At 35.3% G+C, this 25,234-nt stretch overlaps 1 protein-coding gene across 9 annotated transcripts in view; it reads left to right on the top strand.

Moving 5' to 3' along the window:
* The window catches only part of DMD (dystrophin), a 1,137,330-nt gene that overhangs the window by 743,258 nt on the left and 368,838 nt on the right, over window positions 1-25,234 (top strand). For all 9 annotated transcript variants that reach the window (XM_088068904.1, XM_088068916.1, XM_088068923.1 and 6 more), the window contains 3 exons: window positions 9,461-9,636; window positions 21,267-21,414; window positions 23,400-23,549. In XM_088068904.1, the coding sequence (XP_087925030.1) occupies window positions 9,461-9,636; window positions 21,267-21,414; window positions 23,400-23,549 (474 nt within the window). The remainder of the gene's footprint in view (window positions 1-9,460; window positions 9,637-21,266; window positions 21,415-23,399; window positions 23,550-25,234) is intronic.

Raw genomic sequence — 25,234 nt, forward strand, 5'->3', positions numbered from 1 at the left:
ATGGTCCATTTTAACAATTATATCTCACTGGAAAAAATGGGAAAGTGATATTGATTTTTTTTTTTTTTGATTATTATTAATCTGGTGAATATAAACACACAAAGGTTTAGTATGATTGCAGAGTATCAGCATTTGAAGGCAATACTGTTTATCTAAATAGTTTTAAGATGATTAAATTGCCACAGTCAGCTCTCACCTTAACCAGTAATATATAATTTTTTTCAATGCTTCTAAGCTACAAGGTGTTTTTGTGGTGAGTTGACCATGGCTGGACACTAGTTTCCCACCAAAGCTACTCTGTCACTCCCCTTCTTGGGTGGATGGGGCTAAAAAGGCTCCTGGGTCAAGTACAGGGAGAGATCACTCACCAGTTACCATCATGGGCAAAACAGACTCAGCTTGAGGCAATAGTTGTATTTATCACCAATTAAATCAGAGCAGAGCAATGAGAAGCAAACCCAAATCTCAAAACACCTTCCCTCCACCCCTCTCTCCTTCCTAAGCTTTTCTGCACTCCTGAGTTCCCTAAATCCCCACCTCTAGCAATGCAGGTGGATGTGGAATGGGGGCTCTGATTAGTGCATCACATGTTGTCCCTGCTGCTCCTTCCCCTTCAGAGGGAGGACTTCTCACTCTCCTTCCCTGCCCCAGGATGGGGCCATTCCCAGTGTGCAGTTTGGGAACAGATTGTTCCAGCATGGGTACAGGTGCTGCCAGCCAACCTGCTCCAGCGTGGGCTTCTCTCTCCATGGGGCCGCTGGTCCTGCCAGCAGCCTGCTCCAGCACAGGATTCCCAAGGGGCCACAGCCTCCTTTGGGCATCCACCTGCTCTGGAGTGGGTTCCTCCATGGGCAGCAGGGCCACAGCTGCCTCACCATGGGGTTACGGGGGGATCTCAGCTCCGGCACCTGCAGCAGCTCCTGCTCCTCTTTCTGACCTTGGTGTCTGCAGCACTGCTCCTCTCGCTTGTTCTCACTCCTCTGTCTCACTTCAGTTACACAGAATTTCATTCCCCTTCTTAACCATCTTATCACAGAGGTTCTCCCAGTGATGGGTCAGCCTTGGCCAGCAGCAGGTCCACCTTGGATATGAACTGGAGATGAATTTGGAATTATATTTGATAGCAGCACAGGTAGCTGTGGCAAGAATCTGGAATTACTGAAGCAACCTGAGGTGTGAAGTTACTCAGCCATTGAATCAGAGCAGACTATTGCTTTTTAAAGGCCAGAAGTATAGACTAAAGAATTTGTGTAGGTAAAATGAAATTTCCACTTTTATGACTTGTCTTCTAAAGGACAGATTTCTCCCTTTCTAGAGACAAGAAGCACAGTCAAGAGATAAAGTCTGGAAGACATTAAAACTTTCAAATAAATCTGGAACTCTTGCTGATTTAGAAGATTTTGGCAGAGTATAAGAAGTTGTATATCTCCATTTATTTTGTTAAAATATGCAGTTGTGGAGAAGCATTGTACCACCTTTCTTTGTCTACTATCAGACGTGGATAGTGTAAAATACATGTGGGGAAATACTGGCCCTCATGTCTTCTTAACTAAAGAGCACTGAAATGTAGAAAAAAAAGGAAGTAATACAGAGAGCAGGATGGAATAGTATTTTCCTAATTTGCATACCAAATCAAGCAAAATGTTTATATTTTTTAATAGGCTTTTAATATAAACTGTGGCTTAAGCCATAAATAATTCTATCTGTAATTTTTTTTAAAGTGAGAATGAAATCTCCTTTTTATTTTACAGTATTGTATGTTCAGAAAACAGGTCTGCAGCAATTTTCCTTTGGTTTCTCATGTATAGCTGATACACAAAACCGGTAGTACTGACAACATAAACCTAGGTCTGCTTTATACTGAGAACCTGCCCAGAGCCTTCTGTCACCTCTTTAAATGCTGTTCTTGAATAGAGTTGGTAGTAATATTCAAGTCATTATAATTCCTATAATTTATGCCAAGAAGAAAACACTTTGCTTTAAATTACTGTCAACTTCATAGCAAACATTGACTTTTTTCACTGTTTTTCAGCTTTTCTATCTCCATCAGCTGTCCTGAATTTCCATAATTCATAATAATAATAACACAATAACCAACATAATGCACACCAAGCAACAAAGATTTCATAGCTGTTTCTCTCAAAACAGTTAGGAAACATTGTATACTCTTTGTTGATTGTTTTAATCCTAACAAAGTGCCAGTAATGTGTCTCCAGATTAAATCACTGGGGTTTAACTGCCCAGAAAATTAATTTCTTCCTTATTTCTAATAGAATATTGAGCTAGAGGTACATACTCTTAATGGGTAAAATCATTCTGGTAACCAAATGCTAGCAGATTGTTTTGGGGATAGTTTCCCACCAGATGTTTCCACAGTTCTCTGATTTATATTGTTGCATCTGAGTAGACACACTTATGTCAACCTTATGGTTTTATGTGATTTAAAGCAGAAGATAAATTTATGTAAATGACTGAAGATCAGAACATAAGTGTTGAATTTAGGACTACAATTTTTTTAAAGTGGTGCATAGTACCTTTAAGTATATTTTGGATTTGTACCTTATACTGCATGAAGGAGAGGCAATACATTATTTTTCTCTTAAAACATTTTGTGACCATTAATTTTTCTGACAGAAATTAGCTTGTTTGTGGTGTTTCTTCATGTTGCTGCAGGGCTTTTTCATAACAATAAATTATTGTTAAGTACATTTGTCTACCACAATGAAAAGAGGAAAGTATTCCCAAGATTGCTCATAGAATAGTTTCTGATTAAGTTTATCAGTAAAATGCTATTTCTGTCAATGAGAAGTGGAAATGAGGTTGCAGAAAGAGCCATATTATATATGGTCAAGTTAACTGGGAAATAACAAATAAAAAAAAAGCAAATTTGTGCCATTCAAGTACACTCTTATGTACATGGGCAAGGCTTCTGGTAAATCTTTAGTTTCCATAATATGGTAAAAGAAATCAAACTTTGAAAGGATTTACTTATAATCCTCATCACTCAATTATTTTTCATTATATGTGTGTTTTAACTTATACTAGGAATCTATCTGAACAAAGAATTTGTCTTTTTTTCATATTGCTTAGTCAGTTGTCAGGAGCATTGTGAAAGGCATCAGGATAAAAGGTGACAATTAGGAATGTGGTGATGTAACATATTTGAAATTGCTTGGTGAATTCTTTAATCAATTATACAAGCTACTTTGTGTACAAAAAGTTTAATCCTGTTTTTTGTGGAAAAACAGCATAAACTGTAATTAACTCTTCATAATACTGGTCATGGTTGATTAAGCAAGTGTGTAGGATTGCTATCACAGTAGAGATCTTGAACAGTTAACAAGCATCCATTAAAAAAGACCCAAAAACTACTGATGCTTCAGTTAAAAAGTCCTAAAAATTCAAAGATCCATAACTTTTTATAGTAGTATACTGTTTATGCAGTAGAGGATGAAAACTAAGGAGAGGTAACTTACTTCAGAGTCGCTGCCCCAAAGAATTGTCTTAAACTAAGACACTTTATATTTACATATTTTTTTATGCAGTAGATAAAACTGTATGTTATAGGAGATTTAACAAAATATGAGAGTTTTGTTAGTTTTACTTGTTCATGTCAAGTTAAGGCTACAGGCAAAAGTCTGAACAAAAAAGAAGGCACAGTCAGGACTTTAAGAAGAGAATCAGATATCAGTAAGAAACCACTTTGGTGAGCATATTGTTCATGTTTATTTTATTATATAGGTAAAATACCCTGAATCAACAGGGATACCTTGCTTTTGTTACAAGATAATTCACAAAGCATCAGCGTGGCCCACATGAAGTAAAGGCATCTTTAGGTATCCTAAACTCTTCTTTACTGGACTCTGATACATGAAAATGTCTGCAAAGTCCTTGTGCACAGTGTAGTAGATATCTGTGCAGGGTAACCCTTAATCTGATTAATTAATTAATTAATAATTATGGTGTTGTTAACAACCTGACTTCAAAGCATATACTGGTTGTCCATATCTGGGAGAAATTTCCTCTGGCTCCTTGAATGATGCAATTTCTTAGAAATGTATTGTGAAAAGAAGATTGAATGAAAAAGAGTTGTATAACTTTGAAAGCAAACAAATGTGTAGAATTCCAAAAGTGTAAGGATGGCAACTCCCAAAGCACAAAGTATTTCTCTTTGCAGTGATTTGCAGCAAGTTTGTGAATAGGACTAGCTCTAACATCTTCTGTAAAGCATTTTTTAGTTAATCTAAATCCAAAGTCTTTGGTTGTAGTTAGGCGAAGGCAATCCACAGGACTGATAAACAGAGGGTTAAAAAAAAAAAAAAAAAATGGAGGAAGAAATAAAATGACAATGCATAATAGAATCCCTGAAAAATTCAAATGAAAATAATGAAAGGAAAAGCAGCATGGGCAGGAAATTAGATGAGAAGGAAGACAGATGTATTTTGCTGTTAGGTATTCCCTCAGAAAGGCTGAGGGAATTGGGATTGAAGAGAAGGCTTCAGAGTGACTTTATTGTGGCCTTTCAGTACCTGAAGGGAACTTACAAGAGAGCTGGAGAGGGATATTTTTCCAACAGTATGTAGTGACAGGACATGGGGGGATGGATTCAAACTGAGAGTAGGTTGAGACTGGATTTCAGAAAGAAATTCTATGCTGTGAGGGTGGTGAGGCACTGGAATGGTTGCCCAGAAAAGCTGTGGGTGCTCCATCCCTGGAAGATTTCAAGGCCAGGTTGGATGGTGCTTTGAGCAAGCTGGTCTAGGGCAGGGTGTCACTATCCATGGCAAGGGGCTGGAACTAGTTGATCTTTAAGGTCCCTTCCAGCTGAGATCATGACATGATTCATTATATTCTTGTCCTCTCTCCATTTTGGGGGATTCCTGCTTCATATTTAGGGTATAAACCAAAAGCTCTTACCAAGTTAGCTCTAGGAATACCTGTAGATTTAGGATCTCTGAGACATTTAATTTTCTTAGGAAAGCATCACACAATATAGTTGGAAAGCCTTTCCTAAAGGATAATGGTGTTATGAGCAACTTCATCAACTTAGCCACAAGCAGCTGTGATTTGCTTAATAATTATCTTTAAGGAAAGCTTTACAATCTTTATTACAATATGATAATATTGATGCAGAAACTTGTGAGTGTTTGGAGGTACAAATGAAATACTGTTCTAAGTACATTCGGGGATGTCGGAAGTAATGCTGGCAGTGTCAAGTTAACTACTTTAAGAATTTATCTTTCCACTTTTTCCTTTTTTCCTCATTTTCTTTTCTTCTTATGTTGGATTCAACAACAGCTCTTGTATTGTCATTAGGCAGTTGTGTCTAAAAAGTATAAAGGAAAACTAAAATTAATACCAGTAGTGAACTAGGCCAGGGTTTCAGGCTGACTGTGGGCAAGTCCCTGGTATTGCAGACAGCTCTTTTGACTTTTGAATATTTTTCCCTGTGCTTATCCCATATTTATTTATTTATTTTTTTTTTCACTTTCACTTTGAAATTTTCTGAAGGACTGTGTATAATTCTTAATTTTCTTTAAATCTTGGAAAAGAAAAAGAAAGTAATTTAATCAAAGATGCATCATATGAATATTTTGGCAGTTTTATATTATCCTAAATTAGTTGAAATCACTATCAAAGTGTAAAACCCTCTGTATGAGAGGTAGAAGTCCTTTAATAGACTGTTTCTGCAATTTTTAACCTGAGAGATTATTTAAACCTTAATTTAATTGTTGGCCATTTTCATACTTATACTTGGGAACCACAAAAAAGAAAAATTAATGTGATGGGTATTTCTAATAGCTTCCACTTCTCTCAGCAGCTAAAAATGCAATATGTTTAAAACAAATAATGCATGAAAGTATCTTACTCAAAACTGTGATTAGTTCTGTGTGTGGGAATATAGAATCATAGAACAGTTTGGGTTGGAAGGGACCTTTAAGGGTCATCTAGCCCAATGTGCCTGCAAATGAGCAGAGACATCTTCCACTAGAGTAGGTCTCTCATAGTCCTGTCTAACCCAACCTTGAATATTTCCAGAGATGCATAAAAATATAATTTTTAATTAAATTTTTGGCTCACTCTGTTTATAAAATGATTAGAAACTGTATAACTGCAAGTGTATGTCCAGTGGCCTTCTGAGTAAGCTGGGAATCCAAAGGACAGCGTGCCCTTTTGCTTTGTCATTTCTGCATGAGGAGGTGGAAGTTCAAGTGAAGGTGCCTGAAACATTCACAGTCAATATTCCTTCTGGAGAACCATAAAGCCATGGCAGGCAAGGTTGTGCAGGCTCCCAGCACTTTGCCATCAGGCAGGCAGGTGGCAAGGGTGGAGGGGGATGTTAGTAGGAAACCATAGCTGCTAGCAAACTTCAGATACTAATATAAGTAATGAAAAGCATTTTTGTGGTAATAACTCTGGGATGGGCATGTGAAAGTGTGGCTTTGAGTAAAGCAATTAAAAAACTTTTGTTCTCGTCATAAAAAATGTTTTTTTAAATTCATGGGAGGCTGTGCTTTGTGCACTATACCTTACCAACAAAAATCTTTTTCATGGACTGTGGAATCTAGGCAAACTTCCTCAGCACTTGTTTCTGTTTAATCATGTGAAAAGTGTTAAATGCTTAGAGTACTTTGAGAAAAAACATCTCAGACAGAGCTCTTTATGGTGACCTAAAATGCAGATGGCCAGAAGGCTTCCCCCATGTTCTGGTAGTTCACACTTCTCCTTCCTACATGTGAAGGGTTCCCATTCCAGAATATGGTATCTTAAGTTCTAAGACCACTCCTGCCACTGAGCTATCTATTTTATTTTTCACCTTGTTAAGTAAAGCCTATTATATAATATGTCAGAGGATAAATGAGGAAATTCCTTTGTTTAACTTCGTATCAATTGAAATAAGTGTGGAAATCATGTACTAGATGCTCTTTTGTGTTTGTGTATGCTGGGGGAGGGAAAAAACCTAATTTAAGATGCTGTGAGCACTGAAAAAAGTCTCAGAGTACTTGAATGAGCTTTTACTTAGCATTTCACTTTATAGTACTTTACTGACTGGTTGTTGTTTCTGTCATCTAGAAAAGTGGATGCATAGATAACAAGTAATTTCTACAAATATTGCTTCTAAAACCTCCAGAGCTCCAGAAGCAGAATTTCCCTTTGTTCTCCTTGTTTTGATCTCCTATTCCAAATGAATGGGCCTCTGCATATAAGTAGAAGCTTTTTTCTGAGTTATTTTTTCAGTAAGTGGTATGGATCTTAACTTCACACAGGTTCATGCAGTAGCACAAAAGTCTCCAGTGACTTGCTGGAAATAAACCTTTTACTCTAATATATTTTTTGTCAAACTATACATTGTTATGATTTATCCATGCAATGCTCCCTACTGCACAATGCAAAGGCTCTAGTGCTAAAATCAATGTGAAATACAGTGAATATGTGCAAAAACTAGGTACTCATTTTAAGCTGGGCATTACCTAAAGAGGACTGTATAGTGCAAAGGCCAATTCAGACTTGCAAGAGCAGACAATATTTGCATTTAGGCAAATGACCTAGCCATTGCTGCTATTTATTTCTGATAGTGAAATCATGCACCTGAAAATAATAGTCAAAATTTGGGCTAGGTATTATTGTATTAATGTGCACAGCAGAAAGAAAAGAAAATCTTATACTTCAGAGTAAGAGGCTTTTATGTGTCTATTCTGACTCTTAGAAAATCTTGCAGTTTCTGCTGCAAAGGTATCTTAAAAACCTTGTACATTCCACAGGCAAAGCAAAGTGTGCTGGCACACTGAGGGGCAGCAGGGTGCTTGAGGCAACGTGACTGGACTGCCACAAAGATTGTAAGCATCCTACAGAAAAACATTTCTCATCCTATCAAAACATAATAAAATGGGATGCAGATAACTGCCACGTTATGCTCATCACAGCTACTTCTTATTCTGAAACTGTGGGGCTTCAAAATAGTTTGGAAAAAAATCCCAACACATCAGCAGAACAGTTTTAACTGAGCAGAATCAAAGAAAGGAATCATTTGGGGATGGGGGGTGTGTGTGTCCTGTAACAACCCAAAAGAAACTGTAAGAAAGCCAAACAGAAAGTGTAGTAAAAAGAAGCTAAATCTTAACAGTGCAAACCTCTGCTTCAGCTACAACTCCTTGTCCAGGACTGTGGGTAATCACCACAGAAACCTGCTGACATTGACTCCTGTGCCCCAGGCTCTGCTGGTGTTGGTGTTCAAGGTGTCCCTGTAAAATCTGTGCAAAAGCTGAGACAGAGCATTCAACTGACTCAATGCAATTTAAATAATTAATATCTGGCAGCTGGGTTTGATCATGCTAGAACAAGTAAACTTCCAGAGTGGTTCAGTTTGTGAATTTCAGTCATAACCAAATGTAACCAATAATGTTTATAAATGGTCGTAACCAATCATGACCAAATATATATTTTTTAAAAAGCATAAGGAGTAGTTTTACATTCCTGGAAAGTTGTATCCTGCCAATTTTAACTGTTTCATGGACAAATTTTATTAAGTGTTAATATGCAGGTTTACTGGCTTACTCTGCAGTTTATGCAATGCATTTAGAAAGAGAAAGCAAACATTTTGTTTTGTTCTAGAGAATGATATGCTGAAGTATTTGGTTTCCTCCAGAAAAAATGGATTCAACATTTTACTTGAAAGACTTTGTATGTAGATAAGATTCAGACACATTTCCTGAGGTTGTGAAAATCTGTCATAAGTATGAATATCACAGTGTACATTGTTGATGTTATTTCAGTTCCAGCTTATTTTAGCAGTAAACTGTTGAAAATTGTTTTACCCTTTTTAGCTTGTACATTCTGAGGAATTCAAAGGAAAAATACTCATGCTCTACTGATGACTAAAAATATGAAAATATTGATTATTTATAAATATGAACTTGCTTCAACAGGCATACAGTGTCACAATCTAAGCTACAGATTCAGAATTGTATTGTTTTTAAACATGAGGTAAGGTAGCTACAAGAATACTGTAGGAAAAAATATTTTATCATAAAAGATGTATAAAAATGTATCCCGATGCATTTAGCAAAACTTGAGAAAAAAACAAAAAACACATGAGTTATTAAGCTTCCCACAGTTGATGAAAAAGGTGTTTAATGGAATCAGAGGTTTTACAGTCTGTGCTTTCCTGACCTTATTTGAGTTTATAGCTAATAGGAACTTCACACATTTTGTAGTTTAAATCTTACAATTCTTTGTAGGCTCTTAGATGTGATATATATACCTTTGGGTGTAGAAGTACATTTGTTCACAATTTTTACTCATCAATTGATGTGCAGAATATTACTGTAATGGTTTGTAGTAGACAGCAATACAGGAGGGGACAAAAGGCTGCAGAGAAGTAGTGAAAGGTACTTGTTACAAATTGATGTCTTTATGTCTTCTTGCGTATGAAGATGTGAATGTGTTGGGTATTTTGCAGGAGCTTCAGGATGGCATTGGGCAGCAGCAAGCTGTTGTCAAAATATTGAATGCAACCGGTGAAGAGATTATTGAGCAGTCATCAACGGCAGATGCCAAAGTGCTGAAGGAAGAACTGGAAAGTTTAAATAACCGGTGGAAGGAAATCTGCAGACAGTTGGTAGAGAAAAAAAAGAGGTAGGTTAAAAGAGGGTTAAAATACTGTGAAATTATTTTTAGTTATTTTAAGTTTGATTCTGGCTTGAAAAGGAGCTCTCAACATCTGGAGTTTTCAAGTATAAAAGGAATTATCAGTAATTAAATTTTATGTCCTATAAATTGTTCATACACTATAATTTGTTTTATTCTTTTCTACCTACTCCTATCAGTAACCACCACTCCCTTCCATACTCCACATTTTTATATTTTAACTTCTAATGGTTAAGAAAACCAAACAAGCACACATAACTGCTGAATTTTAAAGTAAAACAGTACAGAATTTACAACTAGTTTATAATCTTAGTGTTTGATTGTGTCATTAAAACACATCTCTGTAATGCTAATAATATATTGGTTGATTTATACAGGTAATCCTAATCCAGTTTATCTATCAAAATCAGTGCCATTAGCATCCACGTTTCATAGGCTGGATTTAAAAAATGGATTTATCAATTTAATATTATTTATGATCACTTTTAGATCAATTTGTTTTTCCCATGCAGTCACAGAAAGGTAGAGTGTTTGAGTTACAGCTAATACAAAACTAGTTTTATACTTTTAGCTAAAGAATTTCCAATGTAAAAAAAAAAATAAAAATATTTTGCTGTCAAGATAGGTTTTATTAAAGAACATATTCTTAACCTAGATGCTGGGCCTAACTGGATATGCCTTTCTGCTTTAAAATTCAGTAGAAAGTACAGGTACAGCTTTCTTTATGAATGTTCTTTAAATCCCAGAATATTCCTTATAGAGATCCACTAATGAGTGCTGGAGATGTACTGGAAGAACTGGTAGTGTGCAGCAAGTTTTTTTTATTTCTTATGTGTCACGTATAATTTTTCCATTCAGAGCCATGGGGGTGAAAAAGCTGTGAAAATGTTTAGTAACTAGCATCATAAGGGAGTGTCCTGAAGGGTTACTACTGACTCTAAAAATGATTAAAGTTTCACTTGGAACATGTTGTCAGTTGTTGGAACAGGCTGCCCAAGGAAGTGGTTGATTCACCACAGAATCATAGAATGGTTACGGTTGGAAGGGAACTGAAAGTTCATTGAGCTCCAACCCCTCTGTCATAGACAGTGAACTTTCTACTAGATCAGGTTTCTCAGAGCCTCATCCAGCCTGGCTTTGAAAACTTCCAGTGATTTGAACTCCACAATCTCTCTGGACAACCTGTGTCAGTGCCTCACAGTTCAGAAGCAAACTATTTCTTCTTAATATCTGAACACTTCAATCTTAAGGCAATTCTCCATTGTCTTATCACTGCATGCCCTTGGGAAAAGTCCCTTCCTGTAATTCCCCTTTAGATACTGAAAAGTGCTGTAAGGTTTCCTGATGGTATTTAAAAGACATGGAGATGTGTCATTTAGGGATGGGACTGCTGGGTTAATGGTTGGACTTAAAGATCCTGAGAGTCCTTTCCAATATGAATGATTCCGTATTAAAAAGAGATGCAACAAGCAATCTACAGCTGTCAGAAGCTTCAGGGATGTTTTAAATAATTCTTTCTGCTGTATTTCCAGGTGTTGATGGTACTGTTATATGTTACACAAGGGCCTTTATTTGTCACATAAAAAACTATTCTTTTGTACATTGGAAACACATCTGTGTTTCCAAGCATTAACTTGTTATGTAAATGCAAACACTTAAAAAACAATAACACAGCATTTCAACAGCCCTGTAATCTGCTTTGATAATGCAGAAGGAAGAGATTGGTGGTGGACCTTTGTCTGAGGATATAAAATATGTTCCTGTTCTGGTTAAGATTGTTGTTGTTCATCCCTTCATTTATCAGTAGAAATGTCTATCTGAATGTTCTTTCAGCTCAATGCAGTGTTAGAATATTACATGTAATTTTTGGTACATTCTACATTTTAAGGAAGCCTAGGATTTGTTAAGTGGGAATAATCCAGTTATGTTCCCTAGATGAAGGTTCTTAAATAAACACTTGCACATGCATTCCTCCTTTTGTTCTGTTTAGTATGTTGACCGATTGGTTTGCTTTCCTCTCGAATGACAACTTGTGCAATTTAGAGGAAAATGATTGCAGAGACCTCTGTTAGTGAACTTTGTGTGAATAATAGCATTGCACCAGGAGGAATACAGATAGTGTTGTGCTAAACTAATATAAATGTTCCTGGTGTACTTTAGTAAGGCTTATGTGCATCAGGATGCTTCTGTTCTCCTCCCAGTCTTGGCTGTGTCAGAGTCAGGGAATGTTTTTGCTCCCAGATCTTGGAAACGCATCCTACCCTAGCTTCTGCCACCACACATGTGGTGTTTTGTTTTGTTTTGTTTTCTTCTTTTTACTCTTCTAGAGCAGATTTTCAAAGGAAAGAAACCTTGACAGGAAAAAGTGGTGTGTTCTAAGTAGGTCTCAATTATCAATGAACCTGGGCATGAAAAGACCTTAGGCTTATCAGCTGCACAATCTTTATATAGCCATGATGTCATGGGATTTGCGTAACTCTTATGCTTTGACATCTTTTAGTTTTTCATTATTTGTCCTAATTTGGTTTTGGATTGAGTCAGATTCTCTCTTTTTAAGTCTTGAAACCCATGTCATCCAAAAGGCTTTAATTTATCCTTAAGATCAAAGCATGAGGCAAACAAAAGTTGAAGGAAGCAACCCCTACTTACAGTCCAAAGAGCTAATATAGTCATGGCATTGCCCAATGGATGTGTTGGTACTATGTAAAATTTATTTGTGTCATTAGAATATAAATTACAATAAATACAGGTCAATTGTCATATTTTGATTTCTCCTTTTCAGAATAGCTTTAATAGACTATTAAAAAAATCCAAAACTTCAAATTCAGAATGTTTATATTGTAACTCAGTTAAGTTTTAATAGTCTTTTTATTTTTGTTTGTGTTTTTTGTCTGTTTCCTTAAAATTAATTTTTCATAGTTAAAAGAATGTTATTTTTATCAAGGGAATGCTAAGATTGTTTTAAAATCAATTTTGAGAATGAGAAAATAGAAGCACATTTTAAAACTATATTGAATGAAGGTGATACTGATGGGAGAGCAAACTGGGTATAATGCATTTTCATATAATAATTTCAAAGAAAAATAAAATTGATATTAACATTTAGAACCTTCTGCAAAACAGAAAACTGACTCTAAACTTTTAATAAGTTTCAAGTTTTATTTTTTGTAGTTAATACATTATTCCCTGCTTTAATGTTAATTCTCAGTAGCTCAGAACAGTGACCAACTGAAATTTTGTTTCCTATTACATTCTTTCGCTCAGTGGATCTCAAGTGTGTCAAGAAATTAGCAATTGAATGGATTCCAGAAATGAAATCTGTTAGTGATTTCAGATTCAAGTGTAATGCTGTTAAGCATTATTTGTGAAGGAAACTTTATATATTATAAATATATAAATATTTTTTGCTATTTGTTTTTGCTGTTTGCTTACCCAGATGAAAGACATTGATTTTGATAATTCTGCATAGTTTTACGTGAAACATCGAACTTTTATATGGGCCATTGACAGTCCATTCTAGACGTATTTTTCAAGCTGAATTCAAAGATCAGTAGGGGCTGAGGGGAGGAAGGAAGCAATTACAGGAGTAACAGAAAGTGACACAGATATTTTTAGAAGGAGCATGAATGCGAGAAATTTTTTGGGGACAAGAGGTGTAGGGTGACATTTCCAAGAATGCTGATGACATTAAGTCCCAGCTAGTCAAAGGCTGAGTCAATAGTGGGAACTCCAAAACTGAGCAGATGGGCTACAAGTGGCAGGTGATCTTTTCAGAGACAAATGTGAGGCAAGGAATATTTCCGACAGACTATCCCATGCTTAAGTGATACTTAACAAGTGAGTTTGTTACAACTGCAGAAAGAGATCCTGACTTTATTGCTGACAGTGTTTACAGGCACAAGATGGTGTGGCAGCAAAAAAAAAGCCATGGTGTTTTAAGGGTATTACAAACAAAAAAACATGCTGTTTTGGTGATATCCAACATTGTGGTGTACTTATGTTGGTTACTGTGTGCAGATCTCTGTGCATGTCAAAGGATATAAAGCGCACACAGAAAGTATTTGTGGGGGGAGGCAGATCAAATGAACCAAGGTTTGGAGTGGCTGCACTGTGAGGAGGGACTAAGAAGGTGGGAATCTTCAATGTGGAGAAAAATCTCAGGAGGGATATGACTGTTTTATAAAGGTTTACACAGTTAAATTGATGGGTAAACTGAAAGTGGAACAAAATGTTATACACCTAATTCCTCAGTACCTAGAAGGGAAGATTACTTGTTGGAAATGTAAGAGATGGTAAAATGGATATAAGATTTACATTATGGTTTCTGAAAGTCTGAGATGTGCTGGCCACAGAAGGTTATGGAGAAAAATATGACTCAGCCCTATAGAATTCTTAACCTAATGTCTGTGGATTCTGGGGCAGTATGAGGTGAACAGAGTAAAGAACTTGGCCGGTCTTCTGTGTTCCCCTTCACCACCATCCCCTGCTCCCAATGCTGATGGCTCTCTCTTGGGCTTTTCTGAAACACTTGAGCATTTTTCATGTTCTGGTGCACTGATTGTATTTTGGGGAGGGGAGGACAAATTCTCCAAAATTTCTTTGTCAGTTTTCCTGAGGTTGTATGGTTAAATGGTCTGCTATGTATTTATAATACTATCACTGCATTGACAAAGAGCCTGTAAATTCAAAATATTTCGTGTAACCACCATGAATCCCATGGTTTCAAGTTGGCTTGAAAAGCGAAGATTTAAACAGGATATAATTCCAAGAGTTTCACCATGTTAATTCATTTTTCATAAATACTTTGGAATCAATATTAAACTACCTGAATAATAAGAATTGTAAACCAGATCAAAACCATGATATTCTATAAATTACTGAAACTGATCGTAGGTCCACTAGATGCTAATATTAACCTCAGTGATAGACTGGCAGTTTTAATGAATAGGAATTATTTGGACTGTAAAAGGTCAACTTAATTAAAAACAGACAAGAAAACAAACTAAATCTCAAAACAATTTGAGGAACCTGTACTGCTCTTCAGTAAAAAGGAGCTGGTTTTCAATTTTAAAAGGTCAAATGCTGGTCCCAGGCAAAGCACAGACTTAAAATTGACTTTGAATCTCCTTTCTTTGGTACTGAAGATCAAGAGGTTATGTTTGAGTTATGTTTGCGTAGGATGTTATCTTCCACTTGCCTTTATCTAAGAGTTTCAAAGCCACAGAAGTTTGAATTCAGTGTTTAAAGTTTCTGTATCTTGCAGTCTAATCCATCCAGCTAAGAATTAGATGAGAATGTAATTTTAGCACATCTAGTCAGTTTATCTTACTGAAAACTTTGAAATAGACCAGGCAGTTGAATAAAGTGGAACTTGATTGAAAGTCTGATACACTGGTAGTTAGCAAATTGGGAATTTAATTGAGTTTTTGTTAGCATTTTGCTACAAAAGACATGTTTTAGAAAAGATGTAGTTGGTACTCTAGGACTTTGGAGACCACGAGAAGTCACAAATACCCTTTGAATAGATGCTACTAAGTCCAGACAAAAGAGGGGAAATAAAAAGTGTCTGCATCACCCTCTTCATACTCCAGTAATAATTTTGAATACTGAATCTTCTAAACTTCACCAACCAAAGTTTGCTCCTCCTTTTCATCCCGAAACACATCAGGCTACGTCGTGCTGTGTCTGCTCTGAAGCATGCTACTAGAACGTCTGAGTTTTGGATGATTTAGGGATGTGGTGGCTTGCCATTAGGGCCACAGTGTGCAGCAAGCATCTTGAGAAGGGAATGGCTCATAAATAAGGCTCTTGAAAGACTTGCAGTAGTAGTGCTGGTTGGTCTTTTTATTTTTCACCTTTGTAAAAACTTTCTTGTGTAATTTTTGAAAACAGATGCCCAAGAAATAGATTCTTTCAATGTTTCAGAAGTAATCAGTTTGGGGTTTTTTATTCATCACGATCTGACATTTGTTAAAATTGAGTTCAGTTGAATGGAAGAGAATTTTTCATTATTTTAGCTGCAAATACATTTACACTTTTAATGAGTTTGAACCTGCAGACTGCCTTTTCAGATCTCTACCCAAGCGAATTTGAAGTAATTATGGAAAGAATGACAGAACAAAGGCTGTTTACCAGAATACTTCCAAGTACTTTCCTGAATACAAAAAATACAAGCTTTCTCTTCTAAATAAAAATTGCTACAAAATAAATATAGTTTTTAATATTTTTCATACAATATCTTTACTAAGATATTCTTTTTCTTCCATAACACACTAGCTGCAAGTGATTATTTTCCTTTACTTGAACACTTAGCATATTGAAGGCTGTGATTAGCTTCTAGATGCAATTTAAAAACTGGTTTAGGATGCAGAGATTTTATGACAGTTATGTCAATAAATATATTTTTTCTTTCCAGCCCCATAATTAGCTACATATTGAATTTTTCTGAATTTTCTTTTTTTGACTCTTCAGATTTCTTATAATGAATCAGTAGAAAAGAATTACTGGCATAAGTTTGTAATTTTGAATGTGTTGTGTTTGTGTTTACAAATAGTTTAGCTAAACTTCTTACTGTTTAGTATTTACATCTAAATACATGTTCTGAAGTTTATTAAGTTTATTTTCATTTCACTTAAGTTCCTTACCCTAATGAAGTCTTTAGAGAAAGAATGAAAATTACTTTTTTTCAGTAAATATTGTCTCTAAATTTTTGTTACCATTTTGGTGGCCTCTTATAGTTTCAGTAGCAGCTACTAAATACATTAATTCCTAATCTTAGAAATACAATAAATACAGAATTGACCGCTGAATGTTAAAAAGTGAAAAGGCACCAAAATATTATTGGACTTACAGAGGGAAATATGAATCACAAGTGCAGATCTGTCCTACTTCTGTGATTGTATATTTTATTCCTATAGCTGACACCTCCCAAATAAATCTGACACCACTCACGTGCAGTCACAAACTCTAAATATCTGATGTGTTTCACTATTTACAGGTTGCTATGCTATTGTTATCACATTGTTGACTAAGGAGAAAATACTTGAGCCGTATTTCAAGTGGTTTCTCAACACTGCACATGAAAATACAGGCTTACTGACATAGGCCGAGAATGTTTATGTAGCAGTTAACAAATATAACTAAGGAATAATGATAGTTTAAAAGAAACAAATGTTTCCATGGTCTTTTGGAAAATGTGTGGACTACATAAGAATTTGTTATTGATTCAGTTTAATAATGGTAGGAAAACTAATCCCTAATCTATCAATTATCATGTATACAAAATGCAATTAGGAAGAATAATTAATTTATTACTTTGTATTAAATATTGAATATTGATACGTTTGCTTCCAAAAGTATAATGTAGGTAAGATTCCTATAAAAATATGTACATTCAGAATAGTTGGTGAAGCGACCCTATGAATTTAGAAATGCAAACAGAAATCTGCTATGCTTTACTATGGAAAGTACAAATTAATGTGCTTAAGAATAACAGTTGTGTAGAAGATGAAAAGTTGCATATGAAATTCTGTGCTTCTCTACTATAATTTGAGAATTTTCTATCATTCAAAAGTGGGTTATGTTTCAGGGTTAATGAAATAAACCTTTTAGCAGCAGAGAAGGAGCTTAAAATCTTTTTTGGGAACTTAGGTAGGTTTTTAAGGATAAAGCAGAAGTATAGAACAGCTTGAAGACCCATGCTGGAGATGGATCTGCTTGGCTCTACATGGCCAGCTGCTGGAATTAGATCTTATTTCTCAATCACCTGCTTCTCCAGCAACTGTTTTCTCTTGCTCTGTCCATGTCTGAGTTGACTGGTGGCTCATGTTCCTTCCTCCAGTGTGTTTAGGCTTGGATTCGAAAGCCCATATTCCCTAAGCAAAACCAGTTAATTTTTCATTGCCACCATAAATTTAAACACCTAGAAATTACGTGTGTCTGTTGTTCCACAGGTAATTGTGGTGATAGAAATCAGTTTGTTCAAAAGGTGTAATCAGTCATTGAGTTAAAACTTTTAATTCGATTAACCGGTTCAGCTAACACAGAGCACTTTGTTTTAGTGTCTTGCATAATATGACACTTGTCTTGCAGGGTGTTATCTATAATAGAAGTAACATTCTAGCAGGTCAAGAAGAGATGGTAAAGTAAATTATAAGGTGCACCTGCATGTCCTGTTAATTGCAATGAACCTTTAAATTCCTTCACTGCATGTTGTTCCTGATTAGAATAAAGAAGTAGATCTATGGATTTATTTTTTTTTTCTGAACTCTGAAACCCATCTGTGCACACACACACACGAGATAGATAGATAGATATGCGTGTGTGTATATATGTATATATATATATGTGTGTATGTATATATATACATATAAAACATCTCTCACTGAAAGAATTCCTGGGAAGTCTTAGGTTAAAAACATCCTTATCCTACTGATCAGCATTTAAATTAGTCATCAAAGTAAAAAATTATTTCTTCCACAACTAGAAAAACTTTTAATGTTTTAAGAATTGCAGCTCAATTCATAAGGGTTATAAAACTGACAGTGTACTTAAGATGAAAAAGGAATCTTGCCAATTGCTATCTCTTTTAGGAGACAAGAAATCTTTTTGATTTCTCATTCAAAATACTGTGCAGCTCAGTAATTTTGCTCTTGGGTGTATTGAGTTGAATGCTACGCCTTTTCTGTGCCAGAATTAACATATTTAAACTTGGATCTTTATCACGTTTATTCTCAGGGGTGCCATCACATAATGCCTCCACTGAACTGTGTACTTCACAAATGAGTAGAAGTGAGAGGAAACCAAAAACCTGATCAGGTTGAAAGACAGAGGTTTTATTATGTGGTTTATGGTGTAACACTGGATGCCTGATTCCCAGATTTCCAGAACTGGAGCAGGGAACCAAACTGCCTCAAAAAGATTTGAAGTTGTGCTTCTGCTTCAGGAAGTTAGTTTTTCTTCATTTTTACAGTTGCAGTGCTATGGATATCAGCACAGATTAACATCTGCCTCATTTTCACAGAAATAAATGTTTTGATTAGCTGGTTTTAGATGACCTAGTTTGTCTTGAGAAGAGCATACGGCCTCTCAAGTCATGAACACGAACACTTCGCAGTGAAGAACCGTGTAATAAATGTGATGCTGAAATGATGGTTCTTTTTGTCACAACCTGTGCAACCAAACACAAAATTGGGAAATCTGTGTGAATCAGGAAGGTCCAGAATTTCTGTCTGCATAGCAGTACTCCATAAGAGATTCAGAGTTGTTATAAATAGATATGTTAGTACAAGAAATATTCCTATATCTAGAAGCATCAGGACTTTTTATTGATATCAGTTGCATTTTCAGAAATCCTGGGCAAATGGCAGTTCCTGGAAACAGTCATACAGGATTTCATCAGAAAATCTAAGGCAAAACCAAGAAAATAGGACTGTTAATACTTTTGCAATTAATGGTCTTCATATATTTGTTTGTATAAATGTGTGTATATATGGGTGTACCCATATATACACTTATATGTAAGTGTAAAGATACTGCAGAGTAACTTGTTTCTGAACTCAAAAAAAAACCCAAAACAAACAGTATGGGGCTCATATGTCTAGTAAATATTAAGATATACTGTTTTAAGAACAAAATCAAATGGATCTGCTGATTTAGATTCCATTCTAGATCTAAACCAGGAACATGATCTAGGACTATATGAGATTCTGTTCAGAGCAGCAAAAATTTGCCAAACCTTTCAATTTATATATAAATTAAACACAGCATTTTCATTCTCTAAGTGTAGTTATGAATATTGACTTTCACATGTTGAAGATATACTTTATCTTTGGTAAAGGAGGCTGAGGGGGAGATCATATCACTCTACAACTCCCTGAAATAAGGTTGTAGTGAGGTGAGGGTTGGTCCCTTCCCAGAGACAAAGGATAGGACAACAGAGAATGACGTCAAATTGGGCTGAGGGAGGTTTAGGTTGGATTTGTTACAAACCACTCCTGAGGGCAGGGTGAAAACTCCTTGTTAGTAGTAAATCTCTTTGGGCAAATTAGAGTGAAACAACACTCAATGACCAATTATCTGTGTCTACATGGCAGGTTTATTTAAGAACAATTTAAGTGCAGTGGGAAGGAGGTTTGTAGCCATTTTGGTTTTTATCTATAGAAATGAAACAGTATAGAAGTGTAAAGATGTCACTTAAGAAAATTTATAAGGAAAAGAAAGAAAAAGAAAGGATAAGAGTAGATAGTGAAGTGGAAAGAAAAAAAAAAGCCCTTCAGGCAACAAGATTTGATTGTAGTGATTTTAATGCCCATTGGCCAAAGTGATGATCTCAGTCTTGGTCCATTGGGGGTGAGGGAAGCCCGTATAACATCAAGTTCAACATGTTCATGAGGTTCATGAGTTCACCTCAACATGTTCATGTTCAGGTGGGAATGCCCAGGTACCTCCCCTGGAGAGGGGGCACCTAAACACTCTCGGCTGCAACGCTGTGGATGATGCAGAAGTGGTGCATCTTCCACTCTGGTGGAAGGCTCCAGAAATTACTCTGAAGGCAATTTGTGTATTTTTGATTGTTTACAACACTTTCTGAAACAGGACAGCTGCCTGTCAGATCAGTGTAGTTGGGCCAGTTATTCCCCATTAGAAAGGATGAATATATTCAGGCCTTTGTGTGTGTGAATGTCCTGATACCACATGAGCCAGTTGTGTATGGGAGGAAACTAGCATGATAAAAATATTATTCCACCTTGTAGGATCTGCTTTTCATTGTTTAATTTTGATAAGTATTTAATCTTTCACCTTTCCATACAGGTAATTCTCAGTGTTTGAATAACTTTGGTGGATAAATTACAAGTATTTTATACAAAACATAATTTTTCTCCTTTAGAAGGGCCCACTCGAAATGTTAAACCCAAGCATTCACATTCTACCAATGCCCGTTCCTGTTGCTCTTGAAATTTTTTGCCTGCATCTCTGGATAACTTCAGAAGCTTTTGCACAAAATTTCACATCTCAGTATATTAATATAGTCATAGTGAAAATGAGCAGATGATTTGTAGATGTAGACAAATGTAGAGCAGACATCTAAAGTTAGGTGTCATGAATCCCATCTTATTCCTACTTACCAACTGCAAACCTTACCTACTTTTTGTGAATCTTAACACCAAACTATATGGCACAGTTACTGAAATATCTTGTTGTTTAATATGTCCAAATGAGTGTGTGTCAGTTTGTACAGGTTATTTGGTAACACTTGATTCTAGAATTCTTAGTTGTCAACACTGGGCTTTCCTGCTTTTACTTCAAACAGAATTTTAGTCTGAATAATTAGCTGCTTTATTTCTGGTGTGCTTGTTCACTACCTGTCATATGTAATTTGGAAGCTGAATTTAGTGGTGTTGTAAATTGCACCTTGATCTTTTATTTTAAAATACATTTAATACCATGTTAAAAGAGCATTGGTGTTTGATATTTTTGATATGAAGAAATCTGTGGCCCAATTATAAAAATAATTAGTATAAATTCTTAGAATTAGTTATCAGCCATCCTTCAGTACAGATAAACATTTCAATATAAAAAAAAATTATAGAAACATTAATTTCACATTTTTATTGCAGGATAGAGGAAGAAAAGAATATTTTATCAGAATTTCAAGAGGATTTGAACAAGTTGATTTTATGGTTAGAGGAAGCAGACAGCATTATTTGTATTCCCCTTGAACAAGGGAATGAAGATCAGTTGAGAGACTGCCTGAGCAAAGTAAAGGTATTGTAAGCTCTATTTGTAATATTTTCTTACTTTATCAATTCTACATTGAAGAAAATTAAGTTATTTTCCAAAATGGTTTCTGACATCAAACACAGAGTTCATATAACAGTTTAAGACAGATCAAACCTGGGAGTTTCAAAACCCAGGTACAAATATATATTGATCATACTAAAATCAGAGGAGTGGAAAAATGGAAAAATCTACTGAAAGAAAAAGATCCTGAAACTAGAAAATTAATTGCTATCTTTTTCATCCTTATTTCTTAGTTCAGAACATGACTGGTTTATATGTATAGCATTTCTCTATAGGTGTCTTGTTAACATTTAATAGCTTCTCACTTAAATGGTATTCAGTATTTCACAAGAGGATCCAGAACTGCATGCATAATTATAAATGTCAACTCGTTAAAATATCGCTGCAACATTTTTCTAGACTAAACATCTAGGTGACTTGTTTTTAAGAATGCTTAAAAAACTCCTATCAGAATATTAAATATTTGTTTTTATGGGCTGGAATATTTTCATGAATATGTTAGAGTTTGTTGCTGCTGATAAATATATTCAACAGAAGTTTCACTGTTTAGTTTTTTGAATTGTTTTCAGTAGAATTACTATTTTTAAAGACTTGTACAATAACAAATTAAACTGTAATTGGAAAAAGAATATTACTTATAGAACATATGCCTAAAGGTTTTCCTTTCCTCCCTTGAGGATAAGGATTTAGTAATCCTTTCTATAAATCCAAGTTGAACAAATTCAGCTAGTGATGAATAGAGCATTAAAGAATATGAAGAAAACTTGTCAGTTTGTTCTGTCCTCCTCACAACAAAAATTTAGAAAAAAACTCAAAGTATTATTTAGTAAAAATCTATCTTCAGGTTTCTTTTTAAATGAAAATAGGATAAATATCGTTTCAGGAAATGGGGACTCAACCATGTGGTGAGTTTGTCCTTCTGTTTAGCAGGAGATGTCGTTGAGTTGGTCAGGGAATTTGTGAGGCTCTGTTGTTGAGGATATCAGATCCAAAGCAAAGAAATATTTTTAAGCAGTGTTGGATGATTCTTACAGTTTGCAGAAATTATTAAGGATTTAAAGACTAAATGGATTATTTAGAAACAGGAAGGCTCCGCTCTTTACTTACACAAATATTTCCTATATAGTGTTCCTGAGAGATACAATCCAAAATTAAAGGTCTCTTATTTGTATCTTGTTTTTACAGTCCACCTTCTTTTGGAGCTACACAAAAGGGAATACATCCTAATGGAGCAAATAATAATGCATTACCTTGCAGCATGGCTCATTTCATTCTTACCTGCTTTTGTTAATAATCAAGAACAAACAAGGAAGAAACCCAGAACAATAGAACCCTTGAAGCAACATTAACCTTATTTAATATATTAAGTTACTTTGACAATATAAGTTTTCAATAACAACATTGAGGTTGAGGTGGTTGAGAAGTGGGGCATTTTGATGCTGCTTTGCATTTCCTTTTTGCTTTTTTAATTTTTTTTGTTTTTGTTTTTTTTGTTCCTTGGTTTTTTTTTTTTGGTGAACATACAAGAAAATTCTTAATTAAGAAGTTAAACTGGAGTGGAAGACTTTTAACCACATTCCACCTGGGTGACTGTTCACAGCCTGGAACATATTAAAACACTTCTTTAAAATGCTTGCTCCATACCATATTACAGGATTATAAAAAATGATATATGTGAAGTATCGAGTGTCCAGGTCTGGAATTTATAATGTAATAGGGATTAATATCAGGAGAAACCCTGTATTTTGTCATGCAGAACTCACTTTAGACTTGATTGACCAATACAGTCTCTTTTAGGATTTTTTTAGCCTTCTACATTCAGAAAGCAAGTTATTTTGTCTTGAATTGAGTTTATTCCTTTGGCTGATACACGAATCAATAAGGGTCAAGATAAGAGAGCTGAAAATCTTACCACAGTTCATCTTAACTGCTGTATTTGTCTGTTCCAGTTAAGAGTTGGAGAGCTGCCGCCCCACAAGGGAATACTGAAACGATTAAATGAAACTGGAGGAATAGCACTTGGAAGTGCATCACTGAAACCAGACAAAAAACATAAGCTTGAGAGTACACTGAAGGAGGCTAACCATCGTTTGTTAAAGGTTAGACATATTACTGATATAACTGTGATATAAAATTTTAATCTGCAGTGAATATTTGCATTATAAATTTTCTGGCATGTATAATTTTTCTCTGTATGAAGAGACATTTGTGTGCATAATGAACCTGAGGAAGAAAAATGGATACAATACAGTGCTGTGAGAAACAGTGATAGCAAACCAAGACCATTAGTGACTGGAGTGATGATGTTGCATTCAAATATACTCCCTAAATTACAGTTCTTCTACTTAGGGGGTGGAATGCACAGCATCATTTTTGTAGCCTGGTGCTTTTGCTGGAACAGTAAATATTCCAGGCTTTGTGACTCAGGTGTGTGAGAGGCAAATGTTTGATTTTTTTATGGAACACTTCCCAAATCTCTCCTGTTCCCAGTCCCAAAGTGGACACTGCAACCAACTGTTTCACCTTCCACCACACTTCTTCCAACTTGAGCATTCACTACTGTTTTTTGCGTAGGAAAGTACCACATATTTTACTTTCTGGGACCTTCATCTTGATAGAAAGAAGTAAGGGAGGACTTTGTTAGCATATTGTTGTGTTGAAAACTGATGGAAATGAGTAGCAAATCAGGTAAAGAGAGGTAGACAATTTGAGTGTTTTCATGGTAGAAATGATAGAAATCATTGTCCAGAGGACTACCACACAAGGTATAGATTTTCCTGCTTGGAAACAATCTAGGCGGTATCAATTAAAGAATTTCTAATTGTGAAGTCAGAGTCAGGGACATTAACCTGTGGTATCTGTTTGTTAAAGTTACCAGGGTGCTGTGGCAAAAAGGAATAATTAATTGTGTTTAGCTCTGGGGAGGAAAAAAGTGAGAAAATAACCTTCTGTGTATGTTACTGAAAAGGCAAGGTAGAGTTTCTGGTCAAGAATAATACATCCTGGGTTTTTGTTACCATTTCCATAAACAGTCGAATTTCAAGGACAGACCTGAGAAATAAAACTAAACTTGATGTGGTACTCTTACTAGTTTCTTCCTAACAGGAGCAGTGTGGCAAAGTTCAGAATATTAGCTAATGACTCAGGCAAAAGTGGATAATAAATATTGATCACATTCACAAACTCCAGGTTGGACACATAAATCATTATTTCAGTGGTTGGACAGAAGTATCTTTTTCTCTACAAATGGGCTTCTGAAATCAATGCATATAGAAGAATTCAGAACACCTCAAGATCAAAATAAGTTATCTACAGACCGAAGGAACGATGTATATAGCTGAATTCAGGGACCATGCTAATAACTAAACTGTGATTTTAAAAAGACAGCATTAGTTTTCAGGAAATATCTTTCCTTTTAGTCAGATTACATAAATATAATTTAAGAAAATCTGCACTTTGTCACTGAATGTAACATTTTACTGATTGTTGTATACCTAAAAACTTGGGATTTTCATTTTCTGCTGGCTGATGCAGAAATGTTTCTGGTCTCCTGTTACAGTCAGAGCAACCATAAATATTTTTAAAAGCACTTAGGTTTGGGTGAAATATGGGAGTCAAAAACTGTTTAGTGAATCATTACAATTTACTGATTTTTTTATAGTTTTATTTCTCCTAGATCTAATGTATCTGGCAAAATAATTATTCTTGGAATTTCTTACTTGAAAAATTTCATTTACTGCTAAAAGAGACTAAAGCAAGAAAAGTAACCTTCCATTTGAGATCA

Source organism: Pseudopodoces humilis, chromosome 2 (genome assembly GCF_049639895.1).
Source record: "Pseudopodoces humilis isolate 2021_Gansu_Grassland_sample_001 chromosome 2, ASM4963989v1, whole genome shotgun sequence".
NCBI lineage: Eukaryota > Metazoa > Chordata > Aves > Passeriformes > Paridae > Pseudopodoces > Pseudopodoces humilis.